General features: G+C 45.1%; 1 protein-coding gene, 1 long non-coding RNA gene and 1 pseudogene across 2 annotated transcripts; 1 reads left to right on the top strand and 2 right to left on the bottom strand.

Annotated features, from left to right (window-relative positions):
- Positions 1-2903: 2903 nt before the first annotated feature.
- Positions 2904-4464, top strand: LOC147982907 (tyrosine N-monooxygenase pseudogene; annotated as a pseudogene).
- Positions 4465-11352: 6888 nt separating this feature from the next.
- On the bottom strand, positions 11353-12490 carry LOC147982906 (uncharacterized). Its single transcript, XR_015614912.1, has 2 exons — positions 11662-12490; positions 11353-11559 (listed from the first exon to the last, which is right to left on the bottom strand). It is a non-coding gene; the product is annotated as an uncharacterized LOC147982906 (long non-coding RNA).
- A 3102-nt stretch (positions 12491-15592) lies between these two features.
- On the bottom strand, positions 15593-16784 carry LOC147982905 (uncharacterized). The gene is made up of 5 exons (XM_087540581.1): positions 16699-16784; positions 16199-16372; positions 15995-16105; positions 15834-15900; positions 15593-15715 (listed from the first exon to the last, which is right to left on the bottom strand). The coding sequence occupies exons 1-5, from the start codon at positions 16782-16784 to the stop codon at positions 15593-15595; spliced, it is 561 nt and encodes a 186-aa protein (XP_087396707.1).
- Between the last annotated feature and the right edge of the window lie 5737 nt (positions 16785-22521).

Genomic DNA, 22521 nt, shown 5'->3' with positions numbered 1-22521 from the left:
AAGTTAGTGGCCGAGCCATCTGGACCTGGAGTGATTCTAGGAGATGATGGACGAGTGCTAACGATAGTGGGCGCTTGTGCATGGGTTGTGGACCAGGCCGTTGGCTCCTGGCCGTGTATAAATATCTTTGATTTAGTAAGAATGAAAGAAGAGGCCGTGAGGGCCGAGCAAAATGTAGCGAATACGTTCACCAAGAAAAAGAGCCCGTGGGCAAAGCTTTGTGCTCCTTCTTGATGTGTGTGTGTGGGTGTTCTTTTGTGTTTGAGAGAAACAACCAGAGAAAGAGAGAGGGAGCTGTGAGAGGCAGCACCAAGGTAGAAGAAGAAGCGGCGCTGTGAGAGGCGGCGCCAACCATAACTAGTCAAACCAATGGTTTGAGCGTCGGTAACTCGTCAACATCTCCCGCATGCTCATGGAAGCACAGTACTGAGGCTAGCAGGAGCCGTTGCCTGCAGCTAGAGCGTGTGTGTGGAAGAGAATGGATCCGGACACTCGTGCATCATGTGCTACCTGCAGCTAGTGCGTTTCTGTGGAGGAGAATGGCTCCGGACAGTAAACGTACGTCTCGACTGACACCCACATAAACCCGGCCAGCCCCAGTGCAAAATTCCAAAGCAAGACCGAACTGGCGTCGTACCAAATTTTGGCATGGCCAAGAGACAGCAGCCAGGAGCCGTCGCCTCGGTTGGCTCCCATGAATAACACATTTTAGTAGTTTCCTCCTGTCGGGTTCTGCTAGCCCGTTCTTCTTAATTTCTCTACGTCGGCCTTGTTTATTTCAGCTTTGGTCTGATTCGAATCACCTAGGGATTCACTTTAGTGGCAAAGCTGATTCATGGTTATATAAGATCATATTTGTTTCAGTTTTGATTGTATTCGAATCACCTGTATATTCGCTTTAGTGGTGAAACTGATTTGAAATAATTGGTTGTTTCAGATTCTAGATTTAGTTTCATTGGCAAAACTGGCTTCACTGGTAAAGCTGATTCGAGATAACTGTTTGTTTCAGATTTCAGATTTAGTTTCACTGACAAAGCTGAATCTGGTTTCTAAAGCTCAAACAAACAGGACCCTAGTATTAGTTCAAAGCTGTGACATTTATTTTGGATCGGGAAAATAACATTTAGAGCATGTACGATCAGTTCCAAAAAATCCAACCACTCAGACTCCCATGGACGCGGCCGAGCGCGTCCGCGGACACTGATCGGTCAGACCACAAATTAACGTTTTCACAACCAGATACCTCAGTTAGGAATCCTCAAATTCATCCAATTACATGCAAGTGAAATCTAAACATAGGCCGAGCTCATCTGACTCCGTCGTGCCCTTGTTCGGTGGCTGGCAGAGCCCCCCGGAGTGTTGGTCCGGTCGTGGGGGATGTAGGGTAGGACATGTGAAACGTGCCGGCTCATGGACTCGATGCGTTGTCATCTCCCATGTCCTACTTTTCATCGTCGGAGGCCGTCGCCTACACGTCCCTGGTCAAAGTGAGGTCAGCGATGGATCCGTTATGGTCGGAGGCCAACACGTCCACCACGACACCCGGGGTTGCTGGTCACACGTATCGGCGCCGGAGAGTGTGAATCCACCTCACCTACATCCGTCGCAAGGGCTGCCGCAGCCACCTGCGCGTTCTGCCTCGCATGGTTGGCGCGCCGGGCCATACTAGCCTCCAACAGGAACGGGCCATGGAAGGCCTCGTCATCGGCACACCAACAAAGGGGCAACATTTGTATGACATTCGGATGCCAGACAAAGCGCACTGCCTCAGGCGAGGGAGCGACGTTGCGCCTCCCGCCGGATTCAAGCGTCGTTTGGGAGGGCGTTATGGATTCCCGCCGGATCGAGTCCGATCGTTGTCGATTGTTCTCCTCGCTGGCGCGGCCGAGTGCAATGCGGACGGACATCTCCCTCTCTAGACTGACTTGGATGAGGTCCCAGTTCGTAGATCGGGGACAGAGGACCCAAATCTGCTGCCCGCCATGCCGGAAAAGGCCGGAGATCACCGAAACTAAGCTTGGGGCAGACGGGAGTGAAGTGAAGTGGCTAGGATTTGGTCTGACAAACGGATCGGAATGAATATATGTGGGGTCAGGGTGGGCTAGTGTGCGTCGGATCTGACCTGGCAGACACGCCTGAGGGCGCCCGAACCTTCCATTCTTCGCCCTAGATTTTTGCTGGATATAAGGGGTGCCGGTCAGCCCGGGTGTTTAGGGCCGGTATGAGGAGGCAGGCTGCGTCGCTTTTTCTTGACCAGCCAGTAACTGGGCCATCCGTCTAGGCGTTTGATGCGGGTACGAGGCGCTCAGCTATAGATACTCTAACGTCCGATGTTGAAACTTTGTAATAATAGATGGTTGTGTGCATCAATCGGATAGAGGCCGGAAAATTGTAAATCTTTATATGCCTGTGACACTCTGAAATGAGAAGGATTTCCATAAAACTTTTAATGTTCCTTCTCACCTGCAAAGTCTTAATGACGGACAGACTCCATGTGACCTAGCCCAGCAAAGGCCTTCTCTGACTATGCCAATTGGAAGAGCTCATGGAGATGATCAAGTGAAGAACGTCTCTAACCGAGTGGCCAACATTCACTTAATTTGCTCTTCAGAATGCATTTTGTCTAACCAAAAGAAGGTGGACTCTTCAGAATGCATTGAACATGCATGAGGCGACATGAATGGTATCTGTGGCCACGTGGGGCAATGAAAGGAGTCACTAACTGAAAACATAATTATTATGTACGTCAAGGATGATGGCCCGTCTGTCCTATAAATACAACAAAGATGCACCAAGCAAGAGTGTCTTCAAAAACAACTGTTAAAACATTTGTCCATTACCGACTAGTTCCACAAATTGCCTTCTATCCTACTTCATATAACACCCTGACCAGCTCATGCAACATGGCTCTTGGTACTCTGGTTATCATTGCCACCATGCTGGTGTATTTTCTCTTGAGAAATAAAAGAGTGCTATTGTCCCAGGAGCAACGGGGGCAACGAAGCAGGCTGCCCCTGGGGCCTGCGGCGCTGCCCATCATCGGTAACATGCATCAGGTGATTCTGAACAAGCCGGCGGTATTCCGATGGATCCATGGCCTGCTCAAGGAGATGAATACAGACATCATGTGCCTCCGTCTTGGAGCTACTCATTCATTGTTGTGACATGTCCACAGATGGCCTCTGAGGTACTACGAAAACATGATGAAGTTTTTGCCTCCCGTCCCACCACCTTCGCCTCGGGCATATTCAGCTTCGAGTACAAAGGCTCCATCTTCTCACCACACGGAGACCAGTGGAAGAAGATGAGGCGCGTCCTCACTGTTGAGATCCTCGCCTCGTCCATGGAGCGAAAGCTCCACCACCTCCGGAAAGAGGAGTACGACCACCTTGTGAGGTACATTAATAAAACTCATTGCAGCGACATGGCATGTCCAGGCAACATTGTCAACGGCCGTCATGTCACCCAACACTTTGTTGGTAACATGATAAGAAGGCCTGTGTTCGGTAAAAGATACTTCAGTGACCTACCAGCTTCATCCACTAGTGGGCCTGGACATGATGAGGTGGCACATGTTGCCGCTCTCTTCACGGCCCTCAACCATCTCTACAGCTTTTGTGTGTCCGACTACTTCCCTGCCCTCATAGGCCTCGACCTGGATGGCCATGAAAAGGTTTCCAAGGATGCCATGCAAACAATCAACCGGTTGCATGATCCTATTATAGAGGAGCGGATGCATGAAAGGTCATCCACTCTTGAGAAAGTGCCCTGAGACTTTTTGGACGTTTTGGTTCATCTTAAAGATGCAGAGGGACAACCAATGCTTTCCCTAGAAGACATTGGAGCACAAACAGCGGTTAGTATGTCATCTTAACCTCAATAAAAAGTTTCTTCATTGTTCTTCAATCCATTTTATCTGTGTATTGACCTTTTCTGTTGCGTTATACTGATTACTTTATTTATTCTCAAAGACTGGTGCAGGAATCTGACATTCCTCAGCTAAACTATCTCAAATCGTGCATCCGGGAGACCTTCCGTTTACACCCATACCATGCTCTTAACGTACCCCATGTCGCCATGGCGGATACAACAATTGCTGGTTACACCATCCCCAAGGATAGCCACATACTTTTAAGCCGGCTTGGACTTGGCCGCAATCCCAAGAACTGGACTGAACCACTGGAGTTTCAGCCTGAGAGGCATTTGAACACTGCGAATGTACTTCTCACTGATCCGGGCATACGTTTCATTTCATTTAGCAGTGGGAGGAGGGGCTGTCCTGCGATTTAACTTGGTACCTCTATGACAATGATGTTGTTCGCAAGGATGTTGCAGGGATTCACTTGGACAAAGCCTCCCGGCGTTAAGAGTGTCAGTCTCCAAGAACGCAATGCGGGCCTTGCACTAGCTGAACCCCTTGTTCTGCAAGCTACACCATGATTGGCTGCACATCTCTATATATGATCCAATTAAATAGATTTAATATGCGTTTTCTCATTTATGTGTCAATAAAATGTATCTGGAACTAGTGTATGTTACATGTTTCTGGCGCTACGTTCGGCTCTCTTGTAATGTTATGACACTGCATGTGTGCAGAAACAAAGAAGCAATCGATGGTTGCATCACTAATGTAATGTGTGTACTTATCATTATGTAAAACAAAACCTCTGTATTTTCCATTATGGTGTACCATGAAATAATCCTTGGAATTGCACAAAAGTTTTATGTTTATGTTGTATACATGCCTGGCTGTACAATTGTGTGCGCAGCTTTGACCCCGTCTTACAATTATGGCATTCATGCATTAATATGTTCTGTATTGCCAACTTATTGTTCTATGAACTAAGTTTTTTCTTATTCTATTAACTAGGTTTTTTTTGTGAGAAATCTTTTCTTCTGAGATATAAAAGCTGTATCATGATGCATTTTAGTAGAAAGAAACTTATACACAATGATTAACGAGCCGGGCAGGTTCGCCATCACCGAAATGGCGAAAAAACGGAAAATGCTCATCCGAATCAGGCTCAAGGCCCGGTTCATTTCCCTTTGAAACAACCAAAATTCTGAAGAACTAGACTGCGGCAGATTCTGCTTAATATTCAAGTGAAACAGGTTGTTCAAAGAAATGGCTTGGCGCTTGAAACGATGTGAGAATTCTTATTTTGGAAGTAATTTTCTAGTTTTCATATGTTTAATTAATTGTATTTTGCAGGGCAGTGTATTGTCAGGCTAGTAGTTATTGTTGATAATGCTACGAGTAAGTTCTTGCTGTTTGGTTTGTACTGTCAGCTTTTCGTTTATTGCTGCAGGTTCTTCATTTCAATAATTTCGCTTCATTTCATCAGTGCAACAACAAAGACAGAAAGAAAAATTTGTTTCTGAATTACACGGGCAAAGTTGCTATAGTAATTACAATTTTCGGCATAAACTTCAAACTGGTCTAAATAACAGAATCGTCGTTATCCACAGGTGTTTATGGAATAGACTACCTACATGTGGCATAGATCATATCATACATCGTACAAGTTGCATCCAAGCAATGAATTCTATATCTAGTATTGCAAAAGGAAAAAAAATATCAGTTTTAAGTAGAGTATAATAGGTGGGGATAGAGTTTCCATGTTTATATTGTACCAATCTGCTCATTTTTTTAGGTAGCATGATATTAATTGCTTTACTAACTAGGGAATTAAAAAGGTGATTGTTCCTAAGTATTTTCAGTTTTTTCTTAATTTTCTTAGATTAATTGTGCATTTTGTTGAATTTTATTTTTCTTAATTTCATATTATAAAAATGTGATAAGTTTTAATTTTTCTGGAAATTATAATCTAATATATTTGTACTGTTTTCTAAACACTTATGGCCTTTCGGTTTATGTCTGAATCTTTCTTTTTAAATTTTTGTCCGGCAGACAGTCAGACCTGCAAATCCGTTGGAATGCAATTTTTGTCAGTTATTGATTTATTTTATGTGTTTTCAAGAATTTGGTTATTTATATATTTCTTTATGTCGGGTGATCTGCCATGTGTTCTGTTGACGATCTTGTCAATGGTTGATTATGAATCCCTAATCTAATTGTGGAGCCATGTTAACAACAAATACAAAATAGTACATGTCTCCGGGGAAAGGGCAGGTCTGGGACTCCCAGCCACCTCATTTAAGAAATAACTCCAACTTTATTTGTTTTATTTGTTTTACAAGTTCTCTTTATTAGTTTCATTAACTTTAAAAATATGCAGAAACGATGTTTATAAATCATATGCATATATGTATCTCAAAAGGTACTTTTGAAATATGTAATTTTGTTGATTTGAGGAATATGCTATTATAAAATTTTGCTGGTTGATATAATTGATGGTGGATTTATTAATTCTTGTTTATAGCCTGCAGAGGCGGAGAATGGATAGTCATGCACTTTTGCTAGAATTAATTTCCACTGTGCTCTTTCGGGTTCTGATAAGAAAAGTCCTCGTGTTCGATATTGTCACGGTCTCCTATGCTAAATTACATACCATATATCATGCTATCCTGGAGTAGTTTTGCATAAAGGCCGTATTGACTCATAATATGGCATCTAGGAGATACGTACAATGAGTACACACCAGATCTCTGCATGGTTAAGATGTTCATCACGGCGATCGACGTCTTCTAGTCTATATCGATGACCTCCCAGTCATTGCTTTTACATGTTCCCTGGTTTAAACAAGGCAACGAGCTTTGTCCATCACGCGTGTGGTTGGTGGATGCATGACGAAGAAGACTCTGGTACCCTGAAGGGTTGGGTGTATTTTTCAGTTTTATAAGAATGTTCTGGTAAGGGTTTGTGCTACATAATATATGGCCGGTGCCCTTTTTGGAAAAGAAAAAAATGCACACGGCCGACACCCGGTTCAAGTAGGCTTATTTATTTTTTTCCATACTTGATTACTTGTCTTATTGGTGATGTTGCTTTACCAAGAAAGCTGGACGAAACCCTAGTTTCTGAAAAATGCCTATCGCTTTTAACACCAAAATAGAATGTAATACATGTCCCCAGGTGACAGGGCAATTCCAAGACTGGGACTCACAACCAACCTTAGCTTGTCTTCTAGCTGTGACATGTGATTATCACAATCACGGACACTAGCCGGTCCTCCCTGAGACGATATGCACAATCGCACGGGTGAAACGCGCGGGGTAGAATCGTTTCGGGAGCACGTGCCTACGTACTAAAACGTCAAAGGTCGTCACATCTGCAGCAGCTGGCATATGTGACACCAGTACGTGACGTACATCTGAAAAACGGCGGCAGCACTACCGTTGGCCGTTTTGTCCTCAAGCTTCGCAGGCGTCGTGGCAGCGGCTTATCCAGCATCACTGGGAAGCTTCAAGAGTTTGTGTAGGCTTTGGGTGCGCTTGTCTGTTTTTGTCCTAGGGGGCAGTGGCGGTGTGCCATGTTCCGGTGCTTCCGCGTCGGCTTGGTTAGCATCAATGCTGTCAACGATTGGACGTCGAATTTAGCTACACAACTTCATCTCTAAGATGTTTGACGGTTCACGTTAGAGTACAATGCAATGCTCACCCAAATCTAGAAGTGGGGAGCCTACCGAAGCGGCTGCGACGGCACACCATCGGTCCATCTTGGAGATTGGAGGAGTGAAGCATCCTAGGGACCTAGTTGTAATATTTTTCTTTTTTAGGGTTGTCTTGTACTGTTGATCTGTGGCTAATGAATCTGGGGGTCTTTTCGGAAAAAATTAAAAAATAAATCTACTATACAACCTTATTTTTTTATAAACATATTGTTTTCTAATAGTTTCTAGCTTATACTAATCTTCCAAATTTTATGATCTTCTTTTATGTTTGTCTCTGTCTTTTTGCACCGGAAGGGTCGTAGAGTATGCAATTCTTGTCAAGGTACCAAGAGGTAGTCGCGGAATTGATAGTCAGGTTGGAAAATCATCTGCTTGGCTGATCACACCACTTTGATGAAGATCAAGGACGAGCCGAAGGCGCGTCGCTGTCATCGCCCCTCACCGAAGCCGGACAAACCTTATTGTAGTAGATAGTTTGGAAGTCGTCGTGTCAAGGCCTCATAGGGCTAGCGCACCAGAGTAGTGACCATGGCCGATGAAAACATTTGTAGTTCAAAAGGATCAAACGTGTAAGCACCCAAACAAAGACGAAGGAAGACCGGTTCCAAATAGATCCACCAAAGACTAGCACTGACCGAATCCCATGAGATCCGATGGAGACACACCTCCACACACCCTCTGACGATACTAGACACACCATTGGGACGGGGATAGAATGTGGAGAAATTATTCCTACCGAGGGACATCATCGTCTCCACACAACCCCAACCAAGATGTTAAATCTAATAAAAAAGGCCATCAGTGGCGTTGATGGAAGGGAAGCCTTGGGAACTTTTGTTGTGGAGGAGGAAAGAGAATAATTTCATGATATTGATCATGTCACCTTGATTAAGTAGATGGGCGGCAACGAAGAACGCTATAACACTAACTTCTTCAAATTACAAGATTAAACTTTACATTCCTTATGGATCATTCATGCTCATGCACGATTAATAGTTAAGCTTGGGAAAAATGTATGAGCGGATCTTACACGCTTCGTTTCCACAGTTGGATCTTGATATTCCGAAGAATGTTCTTGGATTATCCCTTTAAATTTTCTATGAAAGAGTAATTAATTGCAATGCGCAAATCTGATATTTATTTTGTATTTCTTTATAGATATGCCTGAAAAGTTCAAGATTATGATATCTCCTAAATATGCTCATGGAATAGCAATTTTTCATATGTGGTACATCACCAGACGAGCATCCAGAAGGAACGATGAGCACTGGTACTACGTCTGCCGCTACAAGCCCTAATACGCATGATTGAACATCTATTAAGGAAGATAGGTGGCACTGGAAATGGCTTGCCATTCCGAGTCACCGAGCTTTGTGAAGTCTACCATTCCATAGTAGGCACTATATCCAAAGTCCCTATAGTTATAAACATCGTCTTCGTCACCTCCATTTAGGTAAGCGGTAGTACTCGATCAATCGGATTAGACAAGTACAAAAACGACCATTAGAGGAGATCAACAGAGATGATTCCCATAGCTAAAACCTCTAGTCATGTAACATCCCACTTTTCCAAATTAGGATGTTAATAGAAGCATAGCACCTGCATATCATTGTTTCATGCAATGTTGGAATGTTCAAACTGGTTTTCAACTCAGACAAAAGCGGAGATATGACTTCTTGAAAGTAATGTTGGAATACCTTTGATAGAGCTTCATTGCATATACGGGTCTTCTAAAAGAAATTATGGGGACTATCTGAACCATAAAGTATTGTAGGAAACTATTATAAAGGCCCGTAATAGATATTCTAAATAAAATATTTTTAAAACATGCACGTGAGCTGAATTTTGTTCCCAAGCTCAATATTATTATTTTGATTTATTGTGATCTGTATGTATTTTTCTAAAATCGGGTTGTCAATTATATATATAGGCCATAATGAATTTAGGAAAAATATTAGAGATGCTCTTGTATTTGGACCGATCGACACCGTCCTGATAACCCAAATCCCAGTCCACACAGCCTTTAGAAAACTCCTTATAGGTGTGGTCACATTAGAAAACTCCTTATGGGGCTGAAAGAAGTAGTGTGAAAATTAAGTGTGTCAGAATCTCAAACTATCCATTATCCATGGCTGCGCGATTGAATGAGGAACTACTAATCCAACTTCTGTTAGATTGGCCAGCAAAATATCAACCCTTCTTAGTGTATCAAATACACATTTGTACATGTCTCCAGGTACAGGCCAACTTGACTGGGACACACGACCAACCTTGGCTCGTCTTCTAGCTGTGAGCCTGTGAGTGATTATCAGTCATGGTCATTGGCCGGTCTTCAATGGTTTGGCTACATATGACCGTGTACTGCAGAAAGATTCTCTGTGAGGAAGAATCAAAGCAACCACGCTCGCTCTATCACGCATTAATTATTGGTAGTCAGAGGACGTGCGAGTGTCATAATTTCACTCTATATATGGCTGCTCAATTTGTGGTCATGTACTGCAAACAAATAGCCTATGTTTGTGGACGAGAGAAAAAAAGAGAAGATTCAAAGCAGCATCGGTATGGACGAGAGAAGAGAAGATTCAAAGAAACCACACCCGCACGATCGAGAGTTGATTTGTGGACGTTAAGAGCGCGTACAAGGTTGTCACATCTGATGTACATATATATCACACGAGATACCTCTCTCCTGTGCCCACATATATGGAAACTTGGAAAGTGAGAGAGGGAGACATGTACGATGCCATGAAAAGGAGCAAGAGAGAGACATATGACCAAGCAAACCTCTCAGCGACGATGCTGCAACGAAACGTTTGGTGCATAGTTCATTTTATAAGAATCGCTAAAGTTAGCTGACAAATTTCATTTTTAGGCTTAGAGCCGAACTGTTTGTTCATCTATGTTGGTTTCTCCCTCCCAACTTTTATGTCGCTATAAATGCTTGAGGGTGGATTTAATGTTTCGTCTCCCGCTAAAAAAAGGAATTAATGTTTGGTCGTTATAGCCAACTAGACGATACCCCGCGCGTTGCTGCGGGAACGATTATATAAAATGAATAGAAAATTTGGGCTTATAGAACTATTTTTTCAAGGGAAAAAGATTTACATAACATGTAATATAGATACATGAAGCAATTTAGTAACCCTCCTCAAGTGTTCCACTATGAAAAGAAGTAACATTCTCATAAGCCATCTCGGGCGCTGAGAGAAAGTGTTTACAAACTAATGGGTGGAAGCATACGATGAATCAGCTATTGTATGTACTCAATAATGAAAACTTTGATCAACTTTGCGATGAAAGGTCACAACCCTGATATACAGGATGTATTGGTGTAACCATTAACATATCACATGTTTCTTTTATTCCCAACAAAAGAAATCACCTGTGTGAGAGGACCCATGCATATGATTCCTACAATGGAAATACGAGTAGTAGTAACAATTAAATTTATGTAAACAGTGGACCAAATTGTTACTTTGTGAAGTCAATTAATCTATTTATTTTTTCCATGCAGAAGGAGAATAATTGCCCAATATTTTTTTCAGAAAATTAACCCAATGTTTAAGAAAGTTCGTATGGGTGCTGCAAGATTATCTGTTAGGCTGTGTAGCACACATAAGAAATAACATGATTTGGCTATCTAAGATATGCAGAATGCAATGCAATGCATGTGTAGTGCAGATAAAAATCAAAATTTTGTAAAAGATGGGGCTCGTACGTACCAAACCTGCCAGATGGTTTTATATGAAATCAGAATTAGGATTAGGCTGCACATCAAGAAGCGCTAATTCATTCTCAGTCATTTATACTATGCGGAGAACAACATGGAATTGGGCTGCACAGTGTTCCAGCATGTACATCTTCGTAGGAAAATAACAAACTGAAGATCAACACAGGAGCACTTGACCTTAAACTGCAGAAGCGTTGTTGTTGTAGTCCGTAGGTCGCTGTTCTTGCCAAGTTCAAGCTAGCAAGCACCTCGGATCTACCAGCAAGCGGCACAAAACGTGCAAACACAACATAAGAACAGGAAATTAATCTGATCACAAAGAAAGAAATCCAGAACATATAGGAGGCTCGAGCTCACCATTGGTACTGATCTTCTTCGGAGCTGTGCAGACCATGGAAATCCATCAAAAAATACAGAAGATTAATCCTCCAAATCACCATCACAAATCCAAAAATACAACAGCTAATAAGTGCATGCACTGACGGCCTGACGGGCCAATCGCAAGGAGAAGAGATGCTCATGCTCTTTTTTAGTTGGGCTTGCGGGTGTTCATAGCGACATAAAGAGGGCATTTGTGAGGCCAGCGATGTTCTCCTTCCCGAACTCATCCGCTGGAAACGTGGCCGCAACAGGGATGGTCTTGGTACGTCTGAGACCGTCGAGGCGAGGAGGGCCTGGAGCAGAGCAACGCGTGCGCACACGTACTCGCTTGGCTTCGCAGGTATGGCCGCATCAGGCACGGCCGTTACACCGGAATCGGGCCGCGACGGTGATGGATGCGTCTTGTGCGTCTGAGGACGCCAGCGCGAGGAAGCCCGGAGCAGAGCGGCGCGTCCGAGGTTGCCCGCGTCAGTAGAGCCGGGAGCAGACCAACGGCCTGCGCAACATGCTGATTCGGCTACGCGAGGATGGCTGCATCGATGAGTCTTTCCACTTCCAGGGATAGCTAGAGCTCCGATGTGCCTACAATCAGAAGGCCCATCAGCGACGAATTGCAGGGATCGCGGAACGGGAAGCAGTGCGTTGGAGCCGAAGGAAGAGTTCAGGGGACGAGGAGGCCTGGGAAAGCCGAGGGGAGGGGAACGGGAAGAATAAGCGCTGGCCAGGGAGAGGAAGAGGAGAAGGCCAACTCGCTCGCCTCAGTTTCCATACTGTATTGATTGCGTGGCTCATAATAAATCGAAAGTGGAACATGCGTGCTAATTAAAAGAAAGGTAGAACACACTGAACTGTGACGAGAGGTGAACAGGAGGCTGCGTTCAATTAGCAGTAGTAACTGAAGCTGACGTGCATGTTTTCTATTGTGGTGGGGAGTGTGGGCCCCGCATGAAAGCCTCTAACTAAATGCTGAACAGGAGGTTGCGTTCAATTAGCAGTAGTAACTGAAGCTGACGTGCATGTTTTCTATTGTGGTGGGGAGTGTGGGCCCCGCATGTAAGCCTCTAACTAAATGCTAATGTGGCAGCATTGCTGATGTGGATAGGCTGCATGTCAAGAGAAATATCATAGTGGGGATGAACTATTTAGGTATTATAGATAACCAACTAGACCAACAACCTTTTCTCTAAGTTTTGTAACCGATAACTTATTTGTACGTACGCAAAAAACCCAAGAATCATCGACCCAATTTAAACGAAAAAAATCATGAAATGGGATGAGCAGGTGGTAACCCACAGGACAATTTGTTCATCACCCCAGGAACGAGGTTGATGTCGGTGTTTGTCGTCAGATCTAACGGTGGTCTAGTAGGTCAAGACGGTAATTATGTGAACCATACTGTTACCGCATTCTTATGTTCATATGCTACAACTATCAACTTGGCAATAATGTACTAGTTACCATGTGCCTATGCTGAACTCACCAAGACGACAATTATTTAGTTACCCAATTGTAAATTCTACAGTTAGCAACATGATTATTATGTAGTTACACTGTTGCATATATCATCGTTACCCACATGGCAATTATGTAGTTACCCAGTTGTTCAGGCTATAATTAGGAACATCACACAAATATGTTACCAAGTTGCCCACGTTACAGTTACCAACCCAACACAACTCACTACACTATAACTGTTGATTGGTGGAAATTAACTGTAGGGAGAAATACCTGAATAAAGGCAACCGAAATCATGTTACTGCCACCAGAAATACTTAAGGGCAGAGAATTGCCGGCGCGAGTTGACAAATGAGGACATATACACTGCAAACAATATATTTTTCATTGTAACTACTGGCAAAGTTCAAGCATGGCCCACTGCTTGCCGGGACCGTCTGTGGCGCGGGAATGAAATAATTGGGTCCAAACGCGCTGGCATGAAAGAGGGCGCGAGAGTCGAAAACAACCAAAAATAGTTATATTCATGGACCTAACCAGTTCTACCCAAATTAGAGCCTCCTCTCCAGACCTCCACCCCGACCAATGCCACTGTCGAACCCCTCCACCCTCGACCGAATCTACCATGGCCGAACCCCTCCTCCAACATGTCCGGCCGTGGATCTTTTGGTGAGGTCTCATGATATTTATCTTCATGTGTATTGTGTGAAAGTATGTACAAGGCTGAACTAGAGAGAGGGGATGCACCATCTCCCTTAGCTAGCCATGCGGCGGAGAATAGCTTGGTGAGAAAGAGTCTCGAAAAGCTATGAAGACCATACCATGGATGATTCTTCGTCAATTAACGAAGACACCTACCAACATTGCTGGTTTTCTAGACCTTTTGCCAACACATGCATGACTTTGGCCTGAATATCGCATTGTGTTTACTAAGGTGGGGTCGAATGGTTCTTGGGGCCTTTCATAAGCGAGAAACAGTAGAACTTTTTTTCATAACAGTAGAACTATTAATTTGCTAAAAAAACAGTAATTATTGGTAGGTGTCTAATTTCTTTGAATGCATAGTAGGAATAGATACTATTTCATCTTGGTGAGTGGTGTCCAGGACTAATTTTTTTGTAGGTATTGATTTTGTTTCATACTAGAGCAATATAAATGAGGAAGCCTTTGCTCAAGAATTTCAGCAGTGATTCAAGAGACCGTGTATTTGATTGATGTACGTAATTTATTGTGGGGCAATATTTACCTTTTTTAGTTTTTTAACACAATATAGATGCAGACGCTCATACATACACACATACACTGATCCCTATGAATGCACGCACGCACACCCTATCCTGATGAGCACCCTGAGAGATTGAGTCGGCACATCATCTTGAGATTGATCAAGTCGTCACAGACGCCTTCGTAGTCGACGAGACATATCTCCCACTGACCGCACATTGTTGGAAGGCATGAAATAAACTCAGGAAAATCCGAGCACCTCTAGGACATGAACTCTGGTGGGTTATGGATAGCACTGTCCTCCTAATCATCCAACAACATATTGGTTCACCCATGTTTAGTTGTATATGGCAATATTTTAGCTAACCATTTTACCATAATGACAGCATGACGTTTTGTTTCTTCTGGGTGGGCATGAGTTAACATCAAGTACGACTAGTAAAAAAACACCTATTAGTCCCGGTTCGTAAGGGCCTTTAGTCCCGGTTCATGAACCGGGACTAATGGGTCGTTACTAATACCTCCCCCCTTTAGTCTCGGTTCTAACACGAACCAGGACAGATGGTCCTCCACGTGGCTGGTGCGCCGAGCCCAGGCAGGGGGGCCTTTGGTCCCGGTTGGTGGCTTCAACCGGGACCAAAAGGCATCCACGCGTCAGCATTCCAGTGGTGGGGTTTTTGTTTTTTTAAAGGGGGGGGGGTTGGGGGTTAATTTAGGTGTTTCATATATTGTGTTAGCTAGCTAATTAATAGAGAGAAGTGTTCTCTCTTATGTCCGTGCTTGGTCGACGCTACGTACTATATACATATAGCCCTCGACACGCTAGCTAGTAAGAAAATGAAGGGAACCATTGAGTACAGAAGTTCGTCATGCATACCGAGAGAAATGACCGATCGACCTCTCCTTCTCCGAGAGATTGGTCGAACAACAAGTTTTCGTATCATGTACGTCCGACGCTACTGGCTACATACATGTAAAATATATAAGATCTCTCAATTACAGTCCCCTAGCATTTGAAATCAACTTCCACATGGTATTCTCCGGCTTTATTGATGACGTGGTCAAGAAAGAATCCCGCCAATTCCTCTTGAATTGCTTTCATGCGATTTGGTTCTAGGAGTTCATTCCGCATCTGCCACGTCTAATTTGAAGAAGGGGGTTAATTAATACATATATATATGAATGAAACTCAAAGAAATGATGGTGTAATAAAATGAAATTGTGAATATTATTGCTTACGCACTTCATATTGTCTTTGAGAGTAGCCCCGCTTGTTTTTCAAAGTCGCGGTGTGGATGAACTCGCACACGTAGTATCCACAGAAATCATTCCCTTGTTCCTGCCACAAGCACTTTACGAGAAATAGAGGTCAATCAAACTGATAATGAAGCATTATAAATGGCATTGATGAAAGTATAGCTATAGAATCAACGGGAGATGCGCACAACTAGCTAGCTAGTAGTACTTACTTTCGGGTATGTATATCGCAGCTCCTTCGGCAGTCCCGGAGCTTCTGCGGTGAACTGTTTCCAAACCCTGCAAGACAAAGAAAATAATTATTATTACTTGAGATATCAGGAAATGAACAAAAAGTTGCCGCTATGGTGCGATAATGATCGATTGAACTTACTTGCTGAGCATTTCAGTCATGTCCGCATAGGTTTCGTGATCTTTCCGTCTCGATTCTAAGACGGTTACTAGTCCACGCTCAAGCTTAATCTCCAGAAGAATATAGTGGTACCTGCGCATGCATGCATAACTCAGCAATTACATTACTATAACCTCGCTCGAGTAATAAGGGAAACCGAATATGCAAACGATCAGTAACACTCACTTGCCGTTGTAAGGAAAGAGTATGGTATCTTTGTTTTGATTTTTGATCAACGATTGTAGCAAGTTGTCCTCGGCCTCTTTGACGTCCTTTTCAACCAGAAATTCATCTATGATATTTGTGTTAATGAACCCAATATCATAAATTTCATTTTTTTTGCACTCCACGATCTTCAATCTGCATAATATATTGAGGATAATTAATTATAAATACATGCAATGAAAGAGCCGAGCTATATATAGAGACTTAATGACAGAAATAGTACTTACATGCAGTAGCAAAAGACCGTTAATTTATCGAGGGTCTTTTGATTGAAGAACTCGAAGAACTCCTCAAATGGAACAGGCAACAGATCACTTCCAACGAGGTCGTGCTCCTCTTTAATTCTCAGATACAAAGTATTCATCCCCCCAGACTCTCTGCAGGTTTTCATGTACCAAGTATGGAATCTTCGCATCATCATTGTTACAGATTTTTCATCTTTGACGAGAGGCTTCCCGTACTCGTATTTGTGTTCTTCCACCTTCATGAAATCAGGAAGTGCATCGTCAGGCAGGTAATCTTGTAGATTGCCATAACCGGCCACCATCCCCGGAACATTAGTGACGATGTTGCCGCTAGACACATTGAGCGGGGGGCACGATTGGTTTGCTTGTTCGCCGAGCTGGTCAATTTTTTTCGCAGCTGCTCGTTCTTTTGCTCTTTGATGTCTGACAGTACTTCCCGACCGCTCCGCTTGGAGATATGTCTATTCAGTAATGCGCTCATAGTTGGTTCTCGGCGGAGACTTTGTCGGTTTCCTCAGGGCATCGAGAGTGCGCTTTGCTTTCACCGGATCTACCTTCTCCTCTGGAGGTGGATGTCTCTTTGCTTTCACCCCTTCAAAGAACTCCTTCACATGGGTCTGCACGATCGTATTGTTTTCCTCCTCGGTCCTCTCGTACGGTAACTTCTCTAGAGGCTTTAGAAGTGGACCGTATCTGTATTGCCTCTCTCCTCTTCTTGTGCTGCTAGACGCCGGAGCAGACGGAGCGGCTGCGGCGTCTGTCTTCTTTCGTGCTTGCTTACGAGGCGGAGGAGAAGGACTACGACGCGCCGGAGCAGCCGGGGCGGCGGCGGGTCTCTTCCGCCCTTGCTGGCGAGGCGGAGAAGGAGGATACCATCGTGCCATAATGTGGCAATTTTGAGACTTCGTGATACCATCCACGGGATAGCTGGCAGGAGCCGTCAAGACATGCTCCGGCTGAAGCAGCTCGGTGGAAGCCACGCTGCTTCTCCGCTGAGATGGCGGGGTAGCTTCAGGGGAAGCTTCGACAGGTCATTTGCTGCGATCTGCTGCTTCTCGTTCCTCTTCTCGTTCCTCTAGCCCCATTACCCTTTCGTGCAGCGCCTGCAGTTGGTCCTACTCCAGTTTCTTCCTCCTCTCGTGGGTTTTGTAACCCCCTGCGTCCGGAAAACCAACCTTCCACGGAATGGAGCCTAGCGTGCCTCGTGTCCGTCCAGGGTGCTCAGGATTCCCAAGGGCCATTGTGAGCTCGTCCTTCTCCCTGTTTGGAAGGAACGTCCCTCGCTGCTCTGCATCGATATAGTGTCGAAGGTTCTTGACTGGTATTTGCAGTTGCTCGTCCGTCCACTGGCACTTCCCTGTTACAGGGTCCAAGGTTCCGCCAGCCCCGAAGAACCAAGTCCGGCAACGGTCTGGCCAGTACATTGTCTCTGGTTCGATCCCTTTTTCAAGCAGATCATGCTCAGCCTTGGACCACTTAGGCCGGGCTTTGCGGTAGCCACCTGACCCCGTGCGATGGTGAAGCTTCTTCTTTGCATCATTTTGCTTGTTTGTCGCCGACATCTTCTTACTCTTTTCCGATGTCTTGTGGGCCACAAATGCAGGCCAGTGATCTTTGATCTTCTCATATTTGCCAATGAATTCTGGTGTCTTTTCTTTCTCGACAAACTGGTTCAGCTCTTTCCTCCACCTCCTCATTAGGGTTGCCATGTTCTTAAGAGCACAAGACTTGATTAATTGCTCTTTAACTGGCTTCTCCGGATCCTCCTCTGGCGGTAGGGTGAAATTTGCCTTCAGCTGAGTCCAAAGATCTTCTTTCTGCATATTATTGACATAAGACACCTCATGGTCTTCCTCCTTAGGCTTATACCATTGATTGATGCTGATCGGGATCTTGTCCCTAACAAGAACCCCGCACTGAGCAGAAAATGCCTTCCTTGTCCGGATGGGTTCAATCGGTTCGCCGTCGGGCGTGATTTCTATGATCTCAAACTTTTCATCCGAGCTCAACTTTTTCTTCGGGCCTCGTCTCGTTACCGAAGTTGTGCTCGATCCGGAGGGCTAGAAATTATAAGGAAGAAAGACGAGAGTAATTAATATGTGTACATATACCAAAACAATGGATGCATCAATTAACTAGTCAGCACGGGCTTAACTAATATATATATATACCTGGCCGGACTCGGTTCGGTCACCGGAGCAGTCCGCACGGTCTCCTTCTTGTACCTCCATTGTGTCACCGGAGCCATCATGAACATAGTCCTCTTCTTGTACCGGCATTAATGGGTCGAAGCCATCATGAACATAGCCCTCTTCTTCACCCAGTCCTTCCTGACCATCGGTGTCGTTGAGAAATGACGCAACTTCATCACTTCCTTGTGCGATTATGTGCCCCAACATCGCTTCTGTTTCTTCGTCTCGGGAGTGCTCCATAGTTTCTGCAAATATTTACAACATGTCAATTATTATTCAAACATGGTACAGATGGATATATATATATATATATATATATATATATTAGTGGCAAACATAGAACTAGCTAGCTAATCACAATAAGGAATCATGTTAGTGGCCTCGACGCTGCTTCTCTAGGGTTTGGGGTCGCCTCGACACAATGCTTCAAGGGTTTGGGGTGGCCTCGACGACAACGCTGTTTTAACTTGGTAAATTTGGGTGGCCTCAAGAGAGTTAATTTGTCGGGTAGGGGCGCGGCGGGAGGGGGTAGGAGACCAACATCGTTTTCTCTCTAGGGTTTGGGTGTCCTCGAGAGTTTTGGTCGAGCGAGAGGGCCGAGGGGGGTGCTGCCGTTGTATAAGTTATCACGGTCGAGAGGGGGTATATATATCGACCGCCCCTCATGTCGAAGTTATCTCGAGGGGGTTATATCGACAACGACGCGACATACATATACATGGGAAAATAATGTTATCGGGGAGGGGGTATCGGTACCCCCCCCCCTCGTGTTGAAGTTTCTTCTTTCTCCTCTATTCCTTTCTTCTTCTACTACTCTTCTTTTTCTTCTTCTCCCTCGAGAAAGGAAAATAAGGAAAAGGAAGAAAAGAGGAAGAAGGAAGAAGAAAAAAAAGAGGAGAAGAACATACTTTTGGGTCCTGTATTTCTACACAATATGTTCCCCTTTGAGAGGTTCATGGGTGTCTTAAAGAAATATATTCATAACCATGCTAGGCCAGAAGGAAGCATCTCCAAAGGCCAGAAGGAAGCATCTCCAAGGGCCATCTTAAAGAAATATGTTCAGCTAGTGATGTATTCAATATTATATCTATTATTCGAGATGATGTATTCGAGACGATGTATTCGAGATTATACTAAATTGTTTTATATTTCTTTTGGCATAGTTAAATAAAAGCTATGGCGGACAATACCGACAGAGAGAGAGAACAGACCATACTCGATATCATACGCGGGCCAGATGATGATCAGAATGAAGAAGATTTTGACGGCTCCGAATTTCTAAATAACACCGGAGAGGGTGATATGATATTCGATCGCGACGACCGAGAAGATGAAGTCATGAACTACGACAAAGAACATGTTGATCCTGAAACAACAAACACCGGCGAGGTATATATATTTATATAAGCAGGAATCTGGTGATCATCGCATGTTTTAAATGAGTTGAAGATATATTAACGAATCGATCTTTCTTCTTTCAGCCATCCGAATCGAGCAAATCTTCAGGAAAAAGGACGAAACGAGGCCCGAACAAAAAGTTGAAGGAGGGCGTAAAGTACAATATCGAGGCAATCAGACCTAATGGCGAACCATTAGCGCCTAAGAAGATTGCGGACAAGTTCGTTCGTCAGTGCGGAGTTCTTGTGAAGGACCAACTCCCGATCTCCCTTCAAGAATGGAGAAAGCCAGCAAATCCACGTCCAGATGTTACTTTTGTCGACGAGAATCAAAAAAATCTGCTTTGGGATACTCTCATGGAACATTTCACCCTACCAGATAATTTCACAGAAGCAGACGTGCGGAAAGTCAAGGACGCTGCTTTTAGGAAGATGGCGGTTGCATTCAAGAACCACAAGAGAATGACGTGGGAGAAGTACGTCAAGGGAGGAAGGAAGACTCCAGTATTCGAGGGGATACTAGAGAATCAAAGTGCTCATTGGGACGATTTCATGAAATTCAAGGATTCAGAATTAGCTAAGGAACGGTCGAGAATAAACAAGAAGAATGCCGAAAAAAGGATAAGTTCCATAATCTGGGGCCAGGTGGCTACGCGGTGGCAATGCCTAAGTGGGATAAGTCTGAGAAAGAGATGGAGGATGCAGGTGTCACTCCGGTTAGTAAGAGCTGGCCCCCCAGGTGCAGGACTTGGTTCTATGCGCATGGGGGGGAGTTGGACCCGAAGACAGGCAATGTTTCGACGAAGGCATGTCTGAACGGAGCCGACGATGCGCTACTTGTTGCAATAGAAGAGGCTCGATCGGGGGTGTTCCAGCCCAACAGAGAGAACGACGAGCTTACGCGTGCCCTGGGAAATCCTGAACACCCGGGAAGAACACGAGGCAAGGGCGCTATTCCGTGGTATGAGGGGTTTTCGGACTGGAACGCCGACTACAGAACCCGTGCGAGAAAGAAGATTGCGGAGGAGAAGAAGAGGAAGATGAAGGAGGAGCAAAGGAAGCTCGACTATGAACGCCTTCAAGGCCTAGAAGCAAGTCAAGCGGAATTGGCAGCTAAATTCCAGCGGCAGTAGGAGCAGATCGACTCACTTAGCCAGCAAAGGGGGTCTCAGCAGCTGCAGCAGCTAGCGGATGATCCAACATTGGATACCACCGCCCCATCCATGCCGAGAAGCAGCATGGGTTCCGCCCCGGGCGACGCAGCAGTGCTGGATAGATACCCCGTGGATGACATCACGGAGAACACTAACTGCGAGCTACACTTCAGAATGAAGAACATATCCATGAAGGTGGCGGACGCCGTTGCTTTTTCAAATTCCCCCGAGGCAACCTTCCATTGCAACCCGATTCCAGCGGGCTATGCTCGTGTCTTGGTTGATGAGGTGGTGGACCAATATTCGGGGCTAGAGCTTGACATTCTTGGAGGTGATGAGGAGCACACACTCGGAGATGCCAAACATCGTATCATCCTATGGAGAAAGGATTGCATCATTTTTCGAAGGCCACCAACACTGCGTCACCCGACTCCTCGTCGAAGTCCGCCACCGAGTCAGCAGACTCCCGCTCCTCCAAGTCCACCAACGCGTGAGGCCACTCCTCCTCCTCCAAGTCCGGCAAAGTGTCAAGCCACTCCTCCTCCATGTCCGACACAGCGTCAGACGTCCACTCCTCCTCCAAGTCCGGCACAACCTCAGGCCACTCCTCCTCCAAGTCCGGCACAGCTTCAGGCCACTCCTCCTCGTCCAACTCAGCCCCGTCAGCCGTCTCCGCCGCCTCAACAATCGCAGAAGAGACACCCCGCAGCTATGGTGCGTAGCGGTACCAGTCGAGGTCATAGTACAGGAAGTACAGGCGGAGGCAAGCGATATAAATATGGTCCAAACCTCACTACTCCTCTTCCTGTGAGGGCTTATGATAGGACCGAGGAGCAAACCAATGCCATAGTGCGGGCAGAAGTCGACGCCCATTTTGGACCGAAACCGCCACCACCGCCAAGGGAGAAAGTGCCTGTGGAAGTAGTTGACCACTTCATTCGTATGGCTCAACCACCAGCTCCTAAGCCTGTTGACACAGACTATGAGCGCCACATCAGGAAGTTACATCGACAACGTCTACAGAAGGAGGCGAGCTCGAGCTCGAGCAAACAACAAGCAGCTGTCGAAAAATGCGGGAAAACCGTTGCCCAGCTGGGAGAACAGGCGGCGCAATCGACCCCCCCCCCCCCCCGCTTGTTGTGCCGACAACACGTGACAGTACACGCGCCCAATATTATTGTGGCCAAACAGTTTACGTTCCCGAGGTGGGCGATGTGGTAATAACCCAGGAGCATATAATGCAGGCTGAGGAACTCAAGATCACTGTTGGACAACTCCTCGAGATCGAGGACATGC

Source organism: Triticum urartu, chromosome 2A (assembly GCF_056163025.1).
Source record: "Triticum urartu cultivar PI428250 chromosome 2A, HENAU_Tu73, whole genome shotgun sequence".
In the NCBI taxonomy this organism is placed as follows: Eukaryota; Viridiplantae; Streptophyta; class Magnoliopsida; order Poales; family Poaceae; genus Triticum; species Triticum urartu.
Note: the sequence above shows the minus strand (reverse complement) of the source record. Positions and strands in the feature narration are given on the sequence as shown.